Here is a 17,956-nt window from a genome sequence, read left to right on the forward strand (position 1 = left end):
ATTTTAACCTCCTCTGAGTCGGAGTCTGAGTTAGTGTTTTTTATATGAATACAAATGTTGGCCCAGTGTGGAATTGTTTTTGTTACTTGCTTGCCGCCTTGATGCCAGAAATTAAAAGCTTTTACATGTATTTAACAGTCATTCCACTCTCTAACTCACAATTATTCCAATTCCCACACTTTGCATTTTCCCCTTCCACTCGATTGCCTGTCACTTAGATATTTCAGCCTCCTTGTTGTTGTTAACGGTTGTTTTTGTCGTTCTTTTCCACCAATAGTTTGTTTCACCTGTAATTACCTTCTTGTCCTTTCCCTGCCAATCCTAACACAATAACATTTAATGAGTGATCTGATATTCAGCTAATTACACTAATTAGACACAGATTGCTACCCAAAAAGCCACATGCCCCACCATATAAAATCCGTCCTTCCATATAGCATAACCACCGCATTTTTTTGGCGCCAGTGCTTTCGTTAATTGCTTGAAGATTACCACATTGACGCTACTTTCTGCAGCTCTGTTACGAGCGATGTAACTAAGCAAATGCATTAATCTTAACATAAATAAAAAATTCAACAAAAAATTATAATTTTGTGCACCCCTATTTAAATAACCTACTTAATTAGATTATGTAAATGGTCTTAGATTTTTGAAATTAAGTTTAAGATAAACAAACTGTTTTATTCAATACTCCAGGCGACTCGACACTCTTATTTGGCCAAACTGTTTGAAACCAGAATAACAGTACACATCTCCTCAGAATATCTGACGAGAATAATGAAATTCTGCATAATTCGTCATACCATGAAAACGGCCTTGCAAAGGTGTTCTAATACTTTCTGTTTTACTACATACGTTGACTGCGGGATGTTATACATAAGAATGCGTTTACATATACTAACTGTTTGAAGGTATGGTCTAGAAATCCAAAGCTTAATACAAATTTTCTATATCCCTGATATATATAATTTATTATTCAAGCAATTGATGTAACTGCACAGCAAAGTTTCATTAAAGTCAGTTAAATGACTATACCAAAAGATAAATAAACGAAAATTACTACCTTTTCAAGGTTCCATACATTTTGAGGAATTGGGTTATATAAATTCTATGCCGGACTTTCACGAAATTCGCTATGGTCACGAAACACCGAAATGGTAGAAAAAGTTCTTTTTAATGGCGTTCACTCCTCGGCAGACAATAGAAAACTTCCGAGTGCATCTCTGCCATGAAAAGCTGCCGTCCGAACCACATCAAATGAATTAAGTGTCAAATATTTTATTTTTTATAAAAACATATACAACAAAAACTATATAATATATATAAGTTAAATTTTCAAATTTTGTGTAAAATTTTACCAAATTCAAAAATTTTCATGAAAATTTTAAACCTGTGAGTCAAAGTCTTTGGGAAAATCTCGAGTATGAAGTTTTATAGGCCATTGAATTTTTTATAATGTGGCCTCGGGCAATTATTTTTTGCGACGGTCTTATGCATTTTCTCCATACAAAATTAAATTTCGATCATTCGTTATATGAAGGAAATGCATAGCGCCGTCAACAAAATAAAAATTATCAAAAATCAAAGGCAATTTGTAGTCACTTGGAACTTGTATTTCGTAATAATGAAATTGTAAGCGCTATAAAACTGCATGCCCTGACTCTTGTGAAAAGGTTTAGATTTTGGTGAAACTTTGCTGATTTTTTTTAATTTCCTTAGAAAATTTTGAGCTTGAAGATATATAGTTTTTGCTGTAGTATAGTATATATAAACTAAAAAAAAATAAAATAAAAAATAAGTACAGTAGATTCTGTTTATATGCGGTTTTGAAATAGTGCGGTTTTTTTTTAATTAAAAAATGCATGTTGACCTATCGAGAATTTACATATAAACAAGATTCTAAACCAGCTAAGCAAAAACTTATCACAGATTATATCAAAAATGCTAACCCTACAAGTACGGAACCGCCTGCATAACTATCTAGATCAGACGTGTACATTTCCTCAAGTGACGGAAGTGATTTTACGCCAAATCCTAAACGAATGCGCAACATGCGGGTATTGTCTGATTCTATTTCTGACGATGTAAATTTATTTATATTTATAATATGGGACTAGTACCCTTTTTTATGCGATTTTATTACATTATTTCAGATTTATGCGGTTCTTAGCACTTTTGAAACGTATCTATAGTTTTACTATAGAACACGTCGCTTTTTTTATGCTGTTTTTTTATGCTGTTTTTTTATGCTGTTTCTTGCGGAACGTATATACCGCATAAAAACAGAATCTACTGTATATAATATACAGCATATATAAATAGTATATATGTATAGTCCATTGTACTGCACCAGGGTTGCCTTTTTAATTTTCTTTAAATCTACCCGACGTCCGAAGAAATCTGAATAGATCTTGCCGTACCACGGGGTCAAGGGGGTCGCTTCTTAACCCATCAGCGAACGTCGGGCAGTCGCACAAAAACTGGCCCGCCGTCTCATCCTCCTCTCCACATGCTAGGCAGAGTGCCCCGTCTGAGATGCCTACCTTTTCCATGTGCTTCACACATAGAAAGTGGCCCGTCATCACTCCAACCAGCTACCTACAGTCCGTTCTGCTTAATGACAGGAGGATCTACCATAGTCAGTCGGACATGACAGGTAACATCAGTTTCGTCCATCTGCAGCCTCCCTCACGTGTCCCGGGTGCCATATTAATCGATCAGAATATTATGTCTACCGGCACAGTTCAACCTGGATTTACAGGACTCAACTACCCATAAGCGCAGCTTTGCTGTCGCTGTAGACACGCACGAATCTGCCTCTCCAACTGTTTTCCACAACAAAGTTCATTGCTTCTTGAACAAAATTCTTCTTCGGTTACTACCACTTACGAGTTCTTTCAGATACAACCGACAGCAACAGCATGATACCGATTATATCGATACTCCAAAATGTATATGCGTGGCATATTTGGGGCTAAAATATAAGCAATAGAAAGGTCTCAACACTTAAATGGCAGACGCAATTGCCAAAATTTCCAATCTGATAGCTAAGCTGTCCTCAAACCCAACCATAACCTTAACGCACTTGGCATGCTTAACCAAGTTCCGAGTCTCTGAATACCAGGTCATTATTTGCATTGAAGAAAATGAAATTGTTGAAAAACTCTGAAAGAAAGAAGCAACAACTCCCCTTATATGCTCAGAGCGCTTCTGAGGCGTGCGCATGTGGGCACTGAAGAAGAAACTACTAGCAAACCATACTGACACTATTTAATTAGATTTAAAATACTCCAAACTCAGCTTTGGAATTATCACGAGAATTGTGGCAGGACAATTCAGGCTGAACAATCCACTGACAAACTGAGAACTAATTGGTGTGAAACCTGTAGATCTTGCACCTCAGGAATTATGATTAAAAGGTATTCCCTAAATCCTTAATATTTAAGCAACGTATCAGTACTTCGCCCAACCCACTTAAATGAAAATTAGCAAGATAAACCTTAGTTTAAAATTGTACATTAAAAAATAGAAATTACCAAAAATATTCAGCTCAAATTAATTTTACGATTTACAAAACATAGTATTAAGAATCACACTTGGATTATTTAATTGCATAATCCTATACAGAGCCATATTTTTTTATCAAAAACTAAACTTAGTTTTCGAGTGTATTTTATTGTTATTATTAAACCGTTTAAGTAATGATTAAATATCATATTTTTATAAAACTCATAATGGTTACGGTCTCTGTAAAATACGTCACCGCTTTAATCTAAAATATTAATATTTTTAACATTTTTTATAGAATGTATTCAACAAACAAACAATCAATGGGGTGCGTAAAGTTCCAAATCACTCAAAATAATTTTTTTTATACAGTAAACAAGTTCTGCAAAATCAAAATTGATGGTTAATTTTGGGCCACCTTGTATATTATTATAACTGGCACACGTGGCCTGTGATTTTCTTTCCGTTTTCTTTAGCAAATCAGTGTGTTAATGTGTTGAGAGCGCTAAAATGGTACGGAACCGCTTTCCAAAACTATGGAGTCTATGCAATTTTGTTTGTTTTTGTTTTTCTCTTTTGTTCGTGCCAATAATAACTTACTGAAGTGAAATTAATAGCCGCAGTTACGGCCACGAAAGGCATATGTAGCGAGCATGGAATGCAGGTTATGGATGACATTGACCGCGTCTGAGTAAAACCGCCTTTAAAATAGCGACTTTTTGTGCGTGAGTCGGGTCCTCATTGTGCTTGAATTGGTTTCCGAGAGAATTTTAAATAATGGCATGGTAGCTTAGCATTTTTTTCGCCCTTTACGATTCTTGTTTGCATCAATTTGTAGCATAAAATTTTTCACGTGGAGTATTGGAAAAAGTTGTCTGATCATTTTCGTGCAAACTAACGCCTTGACCTCAAAAACTATTTGAAGCTAAAAAAAGAGAAAGTTATGGAGAAAACTAAGGGGAAATATGCCAAGTGCGTAATAAGGCTACTCCAGCACTTTGCTGAAGTATTCTAAAGTGGTTTCAATCTCAATCGGCAATGATGCTTTTGGATTTGAATTCAGATGCGAAAAAGTGAAGCTAAAGGAAGCAAAGGAAGAAACTTTAATAGAATGAGTGAGATGGTGTAATTACAAACCAAATTTAACCCACTACATACACGTAAAAATAACGCATGCAAGTAAACAAGAATTAAATATGAACATACGTACATGGTAGGTAGGTAGGTAGGGTGGTTGTCGTGAGACACACTTAGACCTTCGGCAGGTCCATTGCGTATACGTACATATGAATAGTTGATTGAATTTGGCTATAAACAAAATACATATATTTTTAAATGGGTTTTTTTTATTGGAAAGAGTAAACCTTGCCACCGAACATGAATCACAATTACATCCATTTTCAGCTATTAAACCTTGAATTCCATTTTTGTAGTCTTGAATCATTTCTGGATTATTAGCATAACATTTCTCCGAACTCAAATCGCAGCTTTTTTGAACAAATTATAATAAATTTGCATGTTAAGGCACGACTGTCGTTCTGAAATCTTAGCATTTAGCTTTGATCTGATCAATAATTCAACAAGTCATCAAGTCAAATATGCGGATGGTATTGAATACCAGTAGAGAACAGAGCGTTCCCAAAATCTTACAAGTAATAACGAACGTGGTTATGCACATCATGAAAGAATTACCTTACAGACTAGCAACAAAGTATACTTAAATCCAATAATAAACTTATTAAATAATTGAGTTCAAAATTTGTGGAGAAGCATATCCCGATGGGGTAAAATCAAGCACCTGTGACTTAGAAAACAAGTTCAGTTCTCGGAGAGCGCGAGCAACAGCTGTATTCCTTGTATATATAAATAGTTTTGTAGTTTTCCACGTAAAAAGTGTAGACATTTTGGTGACTTCATTATGAACTATTTAAAACTTATCCTCTCATGTAAAACTGGAAAATCAGTGATGCCAATAATTACTTTTTAGATAAATGACAAGGAAGGGAAAAATCTTCTCTTTTCCAAAGACCTCAAACTAATTGACAAAAACCGAGAATCGTAAGATGAAATAAGAATCTCAAGCCATAGCGAACGTAATGCATATTTCAGAAACTCTTTTTTGGATGTAGTTCACGGCTATTAACTGAAAATTTAATAGCCTATGGTCGTCAAATTATAGTTGCGTATTCCAAAAGCGAACGGACGAGAACTGTGTATATGAGGTTAAATGCGTACGGATCGCAGAATTCTGAGGTATTATTGGTAATATGACTTTTGAAAGAAAACTTGGAGTCAAATATCAGTTCAAGATCATTTTCAACTCTCCATTACATTATGTGGTAGCTTACATGGTTATCGATAGAGTACAGCGTGTTCATAGAATTCTGACACCTAGAAAACGTAATGTGAAAGCATTTTTTTATGTTTAAGGTAAAGTCATCTATCTAACAGGTAAGTCCCAAATAACTTTAAGGTTGAAGAATAAAATCCTAGGCAGGCTTGTTCACAAGAATCGACACAGCTATAAAAACGCTCATCGGCTGAGCACCATCCTTTGACATGAGAGAGAATAGTACGCTGCCAGAATGAAAACTAAAATTTTGGCTAGGGCTCGAAACGGTTGTGGTAGATGCGTTTAGTGCGGCATATCTCACGATGTTTGCATTGCATCGAATCATAAAACATAAGTACAATGATTTAAATAAGTTCCTTATTCGTCTCGCCAATTACGAAGAAATATTTGTAAGCAACTACACCAGGTCAATAAGTTTTGCGGTTAGATAAGAGGAAAAGTTGTTACTAGTCTAAATTTTTTTGTTATGCTTGTACACTTTTCGTTCATATGAAATATGTAAAGTTTCATTTTAATCTGTAAATTTATTCTTTGTTTGCACGCGATTTAGTATCGACGTGTCACAGTATTTTCTACATTGGAAAGAATCAAGTATCGTGCAGTGATTGAATTTCTATTTTTGGAAGGTTTAAAAGCAAAGGAAATTTATAAACGAATGTTGAAAGTGTATAAGGATACAGAATTTAAATGTGGTCACACAAGCCTTGAAGACGGTCCACCATAAATCGTAGAAAAAATACGAATATCGATTGGTAAATCGTTGAGTGACTGAAAGAGATTTGGTCCTAGGCATGTCGCACAGTGTAAGCAATAATTTGACTGAAGTGTTGGGTTTCAGAAAGCTGTGTGTACAATGAGTGCCGCGTTCGCAAACAATGGAACAAAAACACATTCAAATACGACTTTCTCAGCAAAATTTCGAGCATAAACGAGCTTGTGTCCAGAAATCGGCTACGAATGTGTTAGCATCAGTTTTTTGGGATGCGAAAGATATTTTCTTTGTGGACTTCTTGTAAACTGGTAAAACCATAAATGCTGAATATTAAAAAAAATTATTTTCCATCAGGACTATGAACCCTGTCCCAAGAGCATTTTGGCAATGGCTAAAATCCATGAATTAAAATTCGATTTGTTGGAGCATCCACCGTATTCAGCAGATTTTACCCTTAGCTTCTTCCATCTGTTTTGGAAATCTAACCTGTTTCTAAGACCTAAAAAATGCATGCGTGGACAGCGTTCATCAAATGATGAGGTAAAAACAGATATGGAAGCGTATTTTGCAACCCTTCCAGATTCTCACTTCAGGAATGAAATTCGTTGGAAAAAGTGTATTGATGTTTGGGGAGACTATAGTGAATAATAAAGTGTGATTCAAACCATAAAATTGTGTATTTCTTATCGAACCGCAAAACTTATTGAACAACCTAGTATATTTAACTTTTCAAAATAAAAATAAAAATAAAAATAACTGTACCATTTTCTACTTTCGCACAACTAATGCACAAACTGAACCCACAGTGTATAGAGTGAGCCAAGTAGACAAAACAAATAAAAATGAATACATTATTCATACAAACATAAATATTTCACAATTCGTTTAAATGCATTGGTTGAAAACTTTTATTAAGTGTCATTAGTTTTAACCCGAATGAAATTACTATTCAGTTTGTGCAATATAAAAAAACTAAATTAGAAAACAAATGCCGTGAACTTCGTGTGCTTTGTGCAATAGCACTAAATGTGCTGACTCGATGTTTTGTATGCCACATGACGAATTTGATAAAAAACAGTGGGGAATTGCGTGCCGTACTTCATTGCTCACATTTGTAGCAATCATTTCAGTTCCAACGACTTTTCTGCTTTAGGCGTGCAGCGAAAGCGATTGAGTTCAGACGCCAACACAACACAGTTTTTTCCTCAAGCGAACTCAAAAGCTGAAAATCAGTAAGAGGCGTAATGGAAAATTGAGCGAAGCTTAGTTAAGTTAACATTGATATTGCCACATATTTTCAATATTGAAAACTCAGTATTGGCCGATCCCAGCATTGCATATTTCATGGGTCTTCATTTGCTATTTAAAAAATACCCATGGCGTACGAAAGCATTTAGAATTTTTAAATAACTGTAAACGAAAATTTATGCCAAATCCAATCAATTTTAGGACTCAAGATGCAATTTGTGGATTTGTTCAGGTTTCTAATGACGATAAAAAACAATCTTCTTTGCGATATGTGTTTTGTGGTGAAATATTTTTTCTCTGGTCTGGCCAAGTTACTTCGAATTCGATACATTTGTGAAAGTGGTCACTGAACCATGCAACTTTGTCCGAGTTATTTTGGCTCGCAGACTAGATGGACAATGGAAGCGACCGCTTTTCTACGGGCTTGACGCTAAAATAACAATGAATATCTTACTGTGAAACTTCTTACTGTGAATAAGATATTCACTGTTATTTTAGCGTCAAGCCCGTAGAAAAGCGGTCGCTTCCATTGTCCATCTAGTCTGCGAGCCAAAATAACTCGGACAAAGTTGCATGGTTCAGTGACCATAGGATATTCACTGTTATTTTAGCGTCAAGCCCGTAGAAAAGCGGTCGCTTCCATTGCCCATCTAGTCTGCGAGCCAAAATAACTCGGACAAAGTTGCATGGTTCAGTGACCATAGGATATTCACTGTTATTTTAGCGTCAAGCCCGTAGAAAAGCGGTCGCTTCCATTGTCCATCTAGTCTGCGAGCCAAAATAACTCGGACAAAGTTGCATGGTTCAGTGACCATAGGATATTCACTGTTATTTTAGCGTCAAGCCCGTAGAAAAGCGGTCGCTTCCATTGTCCATCTAGTCTGCGAGCCAAAATAACTCGGACAAAGTTGCATGGTTCAGTGACCATGGGATATTCACTGTTATTTTAGCGTCAAGCCCGTAGAAAAGCGGTCGCTTCCATTGTCCATCTAGTCTGCGAGCCAAAATAACTCGGACAAAGTTGCATGGTTCAGTGACCATAGGATATTCACTGTTATTTTAGCGTCAAGCCCGTAGAAAAGCGGTCGCTTCCATTGTCCATCTAGTCTGCGAGCCAAAATAACTCGGACAAAGTTGCATGGTTCAGTGACCATAGGATATTCACTGTTATTTTAGCGTCAAGCCCGTAGAAAAGCGGTCGCTTCCATTGTCCATCTAGTCTGCGAGCCAAAATAACTCGGACAAAGTTGCATGGTTCAGTGACCACTTTCACAAATGTATCGAATTCGAAGTAACTTGGCCAGACCAGAGAAAAAATATTTCACCACAAAACACATATCGCAAAGAAGATTGTTTTTTATCGTCATTAGAAACCTGAACAAATCCACAAATTGCATCTTGAGGTCATTTTGAAACTTCACGAAATAAATTTCGCAGTTGTTGCCATTGCTTCTGGCATGCGACCCTCCAATCAAGCTCTTTGGCGAGAATTCGCCATTTCTATTTATAGGTCTACATATTTGTTTCGACGTGTTGTATGTACAAAAGTTCCTCATGCATTGAAGTTGATAAGAAACCACTTCATTCTAGAATGAACTAGACGAAAACATGAACTGAAAATTCAGGACAAGATGTGTAAGCCAGATGATCACAGTCGTGCTCTCTTTATACTATCACTAACACGAAGAGATGGTAGAATTATAACAGGCGTGCTGATGCGACATAGCCCAGCAGCAGCGTCTGCTTATAAGAAAGGCGTCTCTCACCGCGAGGAATGCGCGAAATGTAGGGAGCATCTTCTTTGTGTGTTAAGCATCTTCTTTGTGGATGTACTGCTTTATTCAAAACAGGCTTAAAATATTTGGGGGCACTACAGTTTGACGGATTGGAAGACATCTCAGCGGTGGGGTAGAAATGTGTCCTTCGCTATGGGCCGAATCGGTCCAAAAGTGGGCAAAAAGTAAAGTGAATTTATTTGTCAAACTTCGCGGGATTAAAATTTCGCTCTAGTTATTTTTTTCATGAGTTGGCAGCACTGTTAATAACATCTGGGCCAACTTTCATGTGAATGTCATTATCAGTAATATATTTACGCTTGTGTTTACCAAACGACCAAGAGTGCATTTTTTGATTTTTACAATGTCTGATTTGATTGAGCAGAGAAGTGCCATCAAATTTTGTATGCGGAATGAAATTTCGGCTGCGGAAACGTTTAGCATGTTGCAGAAGGCATTTGGTGATTCGACCATGTCGCAGAAAAATGTTTATAAGTGGTACAAAGACTAGAAAGAGGGTTGAGAACGTGTTGATGACTTGGAGCGCTCCGGACGACCATCGACGTCAACAGATGACCAACACGTCAATAAAGTGAAGGAGTTAGTGCTCAAAAATCGTCAGTTGACTGTTAAAGACCTTACTGATATGATCGAAATATCAGAAGGATCTGTGAAAACCATTTTGAAAGACCATTTGGGCCTACGAAAAGTGAAATCTCGTTCGGTACCGAAAACTCTCAATTTCTTGGAAAAAAGTCGTCGCGTTGATGTGTGTGAAACAATGCTTTCAGACTATCAGGACAAGCTCAAATGCATCATTACGGGAGATGAGACGTGGATTTATGCTTACGACCCTGAAACAACCGACCAATCAAGCGAATATCGTGCTAAAGGCGAGGCCAGACCGAAAAGAGCACGTCAAAGTCGTTCAAAAATAAAGGTCATGATGACAGTTTTTTTCGATTTTCGTGGTGTGGTGCACCTGGCTAAACTGTTAATAAAGAATATTATTTGAGCGTTATGCGTCGTTTACGTGAAGCAATTCGTCTAAAACGCCAGAATTAGGGGCCAACAACTCTTGGTTTTTGCATCACGATAATGCACCGTCTCACACTGCATTCGTTCTTCGTGACCATTTCGCCAAAAATTCCACGCATATCGTTCCGCAACCACCGTATTCGCCTGATTTGGCTTTTGGCTCCGTGTGACTTCTGGCCATTCCCAAAACTCAAGAGACCACTCCGGGGAACGCGTTTCGAGTCGATTGAGGAGATAAAGCTGAATCGAAGAAGGTGCTGATGGCTATACCGGAAATGGACTATTTGGCATGTTTCGGGGATTGGAAAAATCGTTGGCATAAGTGTATTTCATCGAGAGGGGATTATTTCGAAGGGGATGAAATCGATTTACAAGAATAAATAAAGATTTTTCATTTTACAACCAAATTTACCTTACTTTTTGCCCACAGTAGTACATACATAAATCACTTCAAATACAAATTGTCAAATAAGCATGTTGGCTATTTTAGCACTTCTGGCTATTTTAGCACTTGAAGTAAAAAATAAAAAGATTTTCTCTATGAGTGCTTTGTGACCATGTATCATATTATAGAATTGTTTCATGCCAAAATATATTATATCTATCATATAGATTTTTCAATAAAATATTTCCTCGGAACTGGACTAGAATAAGAAAGTTGTTGATATTTTAAAACGATCTTCCAGAATCCTTCTTCTAGCTGGTCGAGCATTAACGGATGTTCCAATTTCTTCCGACAGGGCACAAGAGGATTTTTTGCGATACTTGAGAGACTCGCGTATAAGTTTTTGGCCTTCCCGTACACTAGTGAGACGTTTTCTTCCACTTTTTGATTTATTACAGTGGAATTTTGTTTAAGTTTGCACTAAAGAGTATTTGCAAATTGACTGCCAAATTTGAAATGCCAAAATATTTTAAGAAACCTTTAAAGATGCCACTTTTTAAACTTTACACATTAAGTGTGCCATGACTTTTCCCATAATACAATTTCTTGTTGTAATCAAAGGTTAAACACACTAGAGGACACATTTGCAAAAAGCAGCGGCCACTTAGGTAGTCACATTTGAAATTACTTGAATTTTAGTGGGGTGCCTAAGGAGTGGGATTTGGCCAAGGCTGTATACATATATGCTGTACAAACTCGAAAAATCAATAGATTTTGCTTACTGATTTCTGGTTCTTAAAAGTCTGTAAAATAAAAAAATCAACGCTCGAATCGCCTCATCCGTGCGCATATTGGCAATGGTACGAAAAAAAATTACGAACAATTATTATCGTATTTTAAGCCTCACTGCGATTTAGATTGTATTTTTGATTCACAATAAATATAGAATTGTTTAAATAATTTAAAAATTACTTGAATCGAGCAAAACCTAACATGTAAATACTTTATTTCTCTAGCGAACGATGATAGCGATGAAAAAATAATTATATAATAATAATTATTATTATTATAATTTATTTTAGAAAGTGTGTTTATAAACCATTCATGCCAAAGTTTTTAAATGATCTCGTTTGACAGAAGAGGTTTTCTAGTATATTCTGGAGGAACTAAATTTGAAATAGTTAGATGACAAAGGAGTGCATCCATTAGCAACCGCTCTATCGGCTTTGGCAGCGAGTACTCAGCAGGAACTGGAAACCTCCTTCGGCATTGCCTGTAAAATAACACCGACCGCTCTGCAACTTCTTTTGCTTCGAGTTCAGTTTACTATAATTGGTCCTAATAGTAAAATTTATGTAAAATTTTCCTTTATTTCTTCACATTAATTAATGTTATTTATTTTCTTTTTCTTATTTTCCATTTATTTGCGCTTCCTTTACTTCCTTTCATTGCACTTAATTCCATTACATTCCTCTCCGTTAAGTTTCATTTGTTTATATTTAATTATTTCATTTTGTTTCTTTAAACCATACTCGATGACATTCACTTTGTGGCTGTCTTAGCTCATCCCCACGTGACCAAAAAACTTGGGTAATAAGAAAAAAGTGTTGCTTCTGTTTCTTGCCGATAAGAGAAGCGTAGAAGAAAAAAAAAATAGTTGTTTGTTTACCTTATAAAGGATTTCCGGTTGCACATTGTGTCTACATTTAAAAGTGGCGCTGGACCCGCGTTCCACGTACCGCGGTACCACCAATTGCACGTCCAGCTCAGATTGTCCATCTGCAATGGAAAAGAAGAGAAAATCAACATAAGAAACTGTAAGATAAATAAAGTTGTTTGCACTTAATGTAAAAATATTTCGCTCAACTAAGTTTTTCCCCAACGTGGCGTTACGTTCACACCAGATAATACCAGCTATATGTAAATGACGACAGTAAAAGGAAATCCGTCAGAGTGAAACACTAAAAAATGTGGGTAACTTAGAAACAAAACTTGCTCACTCATGCTAGAAATACATACAACCCCCGAAAAAAATATAGCACCTCAATATTTTGATAATATATATATATTTTTTTTAATCTTCACTATTTTTCTATAAATGTATAGCTCATTGTCTAACAAACCTCATTTTTCAAACTTTATACAACAGGTGAAAAAATTAGGCAAGTTTTCATAAGAGTTTCAATATTTTTAATCAGAATTTAAAATAATTTGGTATATATGATTTTTGATAATTTTTTTCCTTGACAAACCCATGAAATTTTTCCCATGTGGGGTAAATTCTTTAATATCAAAAATCAACGAGAATTTCGAGCCAGTTGCGAGTTGTACTTTATTAAGCTAAAATTTAGTGTGCTATAAATCATACCAATTTTTACTATGTTGTAATTCCGATTAAAAAGTTTTAAATTTAAATAAAATTTGTTTAATTTTGTATAAATCTTGTGAAAAGTTTGAAACTTGGATTAATATGGTTTTTATTATAAAATGAGCCATGTTTTTGTATTGTAAAAGGTAATTTAAATAAAAAAATAAATAAATAGTCAAAACTTGTCATAATGTTCAGGTGTAAAATTTTTTTCGCAGGCTGCACATATACAATATAGGCAATATTTAAGAAATCAACCTTAATTCCACCTAATTTTGTTGTTGGCTTATTCAGTAGGCTTTTTCATGTCGAAGCCTATAAAAAGTAAAGAAACTTAGCTAAGTTCTTTGATTTAACACTCTACACAAGCAAGCATGTTATGGTACAGGAATGGGAAGTGTTGAGTGGGCCCTCATTCTCTGATCACAGATACAAAAGCTTTCAGGTTATATTCCGCTTAAAAAACAAGCTTATATCCTTTAGAAATCCTAAGAATACGAACTGGGACTTATAGGGATATACTATCAAAAACACCAATGATACCCCGGAAATACAAGTCACACGTCGCACTTGAGAAAGGGGTTGAATTGTTTGCAACTACTCTCGTCAAAGCCTTTAAAAGATCCTGCCCTCCAAGACGTAATAGACGCAAGGTGAAGCCTCCTTGGTGGAACAGGGAATTAGGAGCACAAAGGCGTAGGGTACATGAATTCTATAGGTTAGCCAAAGTTGCTGACAATGAGTTCTGTTGGAAATAGTGTAAGGATCTACTAAAAGTATACAAGAAAGAGATACGTAAAGCCAAGAGAGAATCCTGCAAAGACTTCTGTAGCAGTATGGAAGACACTAATGATGTGGCTAGACTTAGGAAACTGTTATCTAAGAATCCGTCTATGCCCAGAACAATACGAAAAATCAACGGGGAGTGGGCTGACAGCTGTGAGGACTCTCTAGAAGACCTAGTCAGCACACATTTCCCAGGGTGTGCGGACACTGCAGATCTCGAACCTAGAGGAGATATTGTGCACGAAATCCCGACGCACGTAATTACAACCAACAAGATAGAATGGGCTATACAAAGTTTCGACCCATATAAATCGCCAGGACTGGATGGAATCTTCCCAGCCATGCTCCAAAAGATTCATCTTGTGGTACCATGGTTAAGATCGATATTCAGGGGATGCCTGAGGTTCAGCTATGTTCCTGTATTGTGGAGAGAAGCGAGAGTTGTGTTTATTCCAAAAGCGAGAAAAGCCAACCCTCTCTACTCGAAGGAATACAGGCCCATTAGTCTGACCTCATTTCTCCTGAAAACGTTAGAGAAGATTCTAGACACATACATTAGAGACACAATTGCGCCGGACGAATTATCCAAGGCGCAGCATGCTTACACTAAAGGCAGATCTACTGAAACTGCACTTCACTCACTTGTACTAAACATAGAAAAGACGTTAGAATATAAGGAGTATGCTCTAGGAGTATTTCTAGATATATCAGGGGCCTTTAACAACGAGACAAAAGATGCTATTTTAAATAGCATAGAGTCACTCAATGTGCAACCCGCGATTCACCTATGGATAAGGCAGCTATTAGCTAGCAGAAAGATAAGAGCGGAGTGAAACGATGCGAGCGTCATTAAATATGCATGCAGAGGTACTCCGCAAGGTTGGGTACTGGGGTACTATCGCCGGTATTATGGTTACTTGTAGTAAATGAAATGCTTAAGAAAATTGACGGAGGGGCTCCAATACTGGTGGCATATGCCGATGACATAGCTATAGTAGTTACGGGAAAGTACCTGGACACCATCAGTAATGTGATGAATAACACTCTCAAAACAGTACACCAATGGATATCTCGTGCAGGGCTAGGGATAAACGCGGGAAAAACGGACATGGTACCTTTTACCCGGAAGTAAAAAGTCCCGGCGTGGAACCTACCGAAGCTAGGCAACAACGAACTACTTCTCAAAGACTATGCGAGGTACCTCGGAGTAATACTGTACAGCAAACTGCTGTGGAATCACAACGTTGAGGAGAGGGTGGAAAAGGCCAGTAATGCGTTTTACGCACGTAAAATAATGCTGGGCGTTATTTGGGGTCTATCACCCTCTCTGATGGATTGGTGCTACACGGCAGTAGTTAGACCGATATTGCTGTATGGGGCCTTAGTATGGTGGACTGCGACAAGAAAACTGGCATACTTAATGCCATTGGAAAGGATTCAACGACTCGCTACTCTGTGCATAACAGGAGCGATGAACACCACTCCAACGGCGGCGCTGGAAATGATACTCAGCATGCCACCTATTGACCTCATGGTGGAAAACCTGGCAGCGAAATCCGCGAGGAGGCTAATGGCTGCGGTGATATTCACCTCCAAAACCTTCGGGCACAGCTCAATAGTAAAGTGGAGCTCAGGTGGCACGGACTACATGACTGCGTACTTTAATTGGGAGAGAAGGTTTCACACTACAATTGAAGAGGAGGGATGGCACAAAGGCATGAAGCCTAGCCATAGAACTTTTCACATCTATACAGACGGCTCTAAAACTCTAGACGGAGTGGGTGCGGGTATTTACTGCTCAAAACTAGGAATAATGCAGCCTATCAAGCTACCAGACCACAGCAGTATTTTCCAAGCGGTAGTTTTTGCTGTGGGTAAAGCCGCGGAGCTAGCCTACACTAGAACAAGAAAGAACTCAACAATTAATATATACGTAATAGCAGCAATAAAAGCAATAAGCTCATATTGTATTAAGTCCAAAAATGTTCGACGGAGCAGGGAGGCCATAGAAAGGCTAGCCGGAAACAGTAGGCTGCATATCTACTGGGTCCCTGGTCACAAAGGCATTATGGGGAACGAAATAGTAGATGAGATAGCAAAAAGTGCTGTTAGACTACCTTTTGAGCAAGAGAACGACATACCAAAACCGCTAAACACAATATACAACGAAATGGACGACCACATAAAAAAGCAAGTAGAAGCTAGGTGGACTAACTTGACCACATGCAAAACAGCAAAAGTCATGGAAAACGTCTCAAAAGCGGAGCTCCCAGCCCTACTTAGATTGGCCAAAAGCGCTGACATCCTATATGACATCTACTTTAGGTATTCATAGAAGTCGGTCTCCATCTGATATCGCTAGGGACCAAAAGGTATATGCGTGGCTTATTGCCAACCAGGCTAACCTAACCTAGCTAAGTTTTTAATACGGCTAAAAACTGAAGTAGAAATTTATATGAGGGTTTCCTTTTATATTCTGCACTTTTACTACACAACGTGCGATAAGATGTAATTCGATACATTTAGCGAAAAGTTTGGCACTTTTTAACATAAGCCTACTTATAATGTTTTCACTTACGAGCTTTATTTATTCTTTTTTCAGTTAATAAATTCCTATAAAGGCAACTCCCGCATTTAGTGATAAGAAGGAGTAGAAATTAGTGCGGTGCCCACGTCTAGATAATTGAAGTATACATCAAAGCCACCAAGAAACGGGTTAGAAAAAAATAAAAATTCGACATACGAGTATTTCACCACAAATGATTTTGACCCACTAAACCGAATGAATGAATAATAATTATAAGAACCTTGTATATAGACCATGTTGGGCTTTAAAAAGAAAGATGAGTTTTGCCAAAAGGTCAGACTCTATCCAAGAATAAGGAAAATGCCACTAAAATAATCATATTCATCTACATCCGTAAAAGAACTAGCCAAATCAACTAAATATTAAAGAATTTTCTTTGGATACTTTTTTAAGCAAAGTTTTAAAATGTTTATTTTTTTTAATTATATTGCATTAAACTTTGTACACTTATGTTAAGCTATATATGAATATAATATTGCCATCTACAGTTTTTATTAAAATACGTTTGAATGTTTCTGAGGTTTTAAAATAAACAAAAAATACTGTCCTTATTTTCATAAAGGCATAGCTAGTGACATTTTAAAAACTATTCAAAGTTCTTTTGGACTTCAAAGTAAACTCCCAAGAGACTATTATTTAAAAAAAAAACTATTATTTTAGAGTCTTACCCAGCGTTATATCGCTGAGATTACTGCTCTTGGTCGCGAAAACCAAAAGACATTCAACAGCATTGAACTGGCTGGGATTGGAATGTACACTGGGTGATGTGCTTATACTTTTCCGCCTTATGTTCAACATTTTTATCTCAAAGCACCACCAACCACCAGAAAGAGTGCCACTTATCTCTCATTGATGGCTTATTGGAGGGTTAATAAATCTCTCCGATATTCGTCGCTCCTAACAACATGCGCAAAAATCAGCTTGTGCTCGGAAGTGGAGTCCCATCCTAAATACAGGCAGGCCGTGAACGATATTCATTGAGAGAACATTACTATCTTCACCACCTCCCGCCCTTTGAATGCTGTTATCGAAGTCCTAGAGCGGGAAAAATTGCAGCTGCTTCGTAAGACACGCACAATTACATTCTGGCCAAACTCCTACTTATCCAGAATTGACTCCAACGCACATACGTTACTCCAGCCTATGAAGGAGCCTCGCCTTACACTTACTATCCGCACACATACCCGCTTAGGTTCA

General features: G+C 37.0%; 1 protein-coding gene across 1 annotated transcript in view; it reads right to left on the reverse strand.

Annotated features, from left to right (window-relative positions):
* The window catches only part of LOC129235637 (uncharacterized), a 181,604-nt gene extending 164,047 nt beyond the window's left edge, over window positions 1-17,557 (reverse strand). The window contains exons 1-2 of the mRNA XM_054869585.1: window positions 17,428-17,557; window positions 12,688-12,797 (exon numbers count right to left, since the gene is read on the reverse strand). Coding sequence (XP_054725560.1) covers window positions 12,688-12,797; window positions 17,428-17,557 — 240 coding nt within the window. The remainder of the gene's footprint in view (window positions 1-12,687; window positions 12,798-17,427) is intronic.
* Between the last annotated feature and the right edge of the window lie 399 nt (window positions 17,558-17,956).

The sequence above is a fragment of the Anastrepha obliqua genome, chromosome 1 (assembly GCF_027943255.1).
Source record: "Anastrepha obliqua isolate idAnaObli1 chromosome 1, idAnaObli1_1.0, whole genome shotgun sequence".
Taxonomy (NCBI): domain Eukaryota; kingdom Metazoa; phylum Arthropoda; class Insecta; order Diptera; family Tephritidae; genus Anastrepha; species Anastrepha obliqua.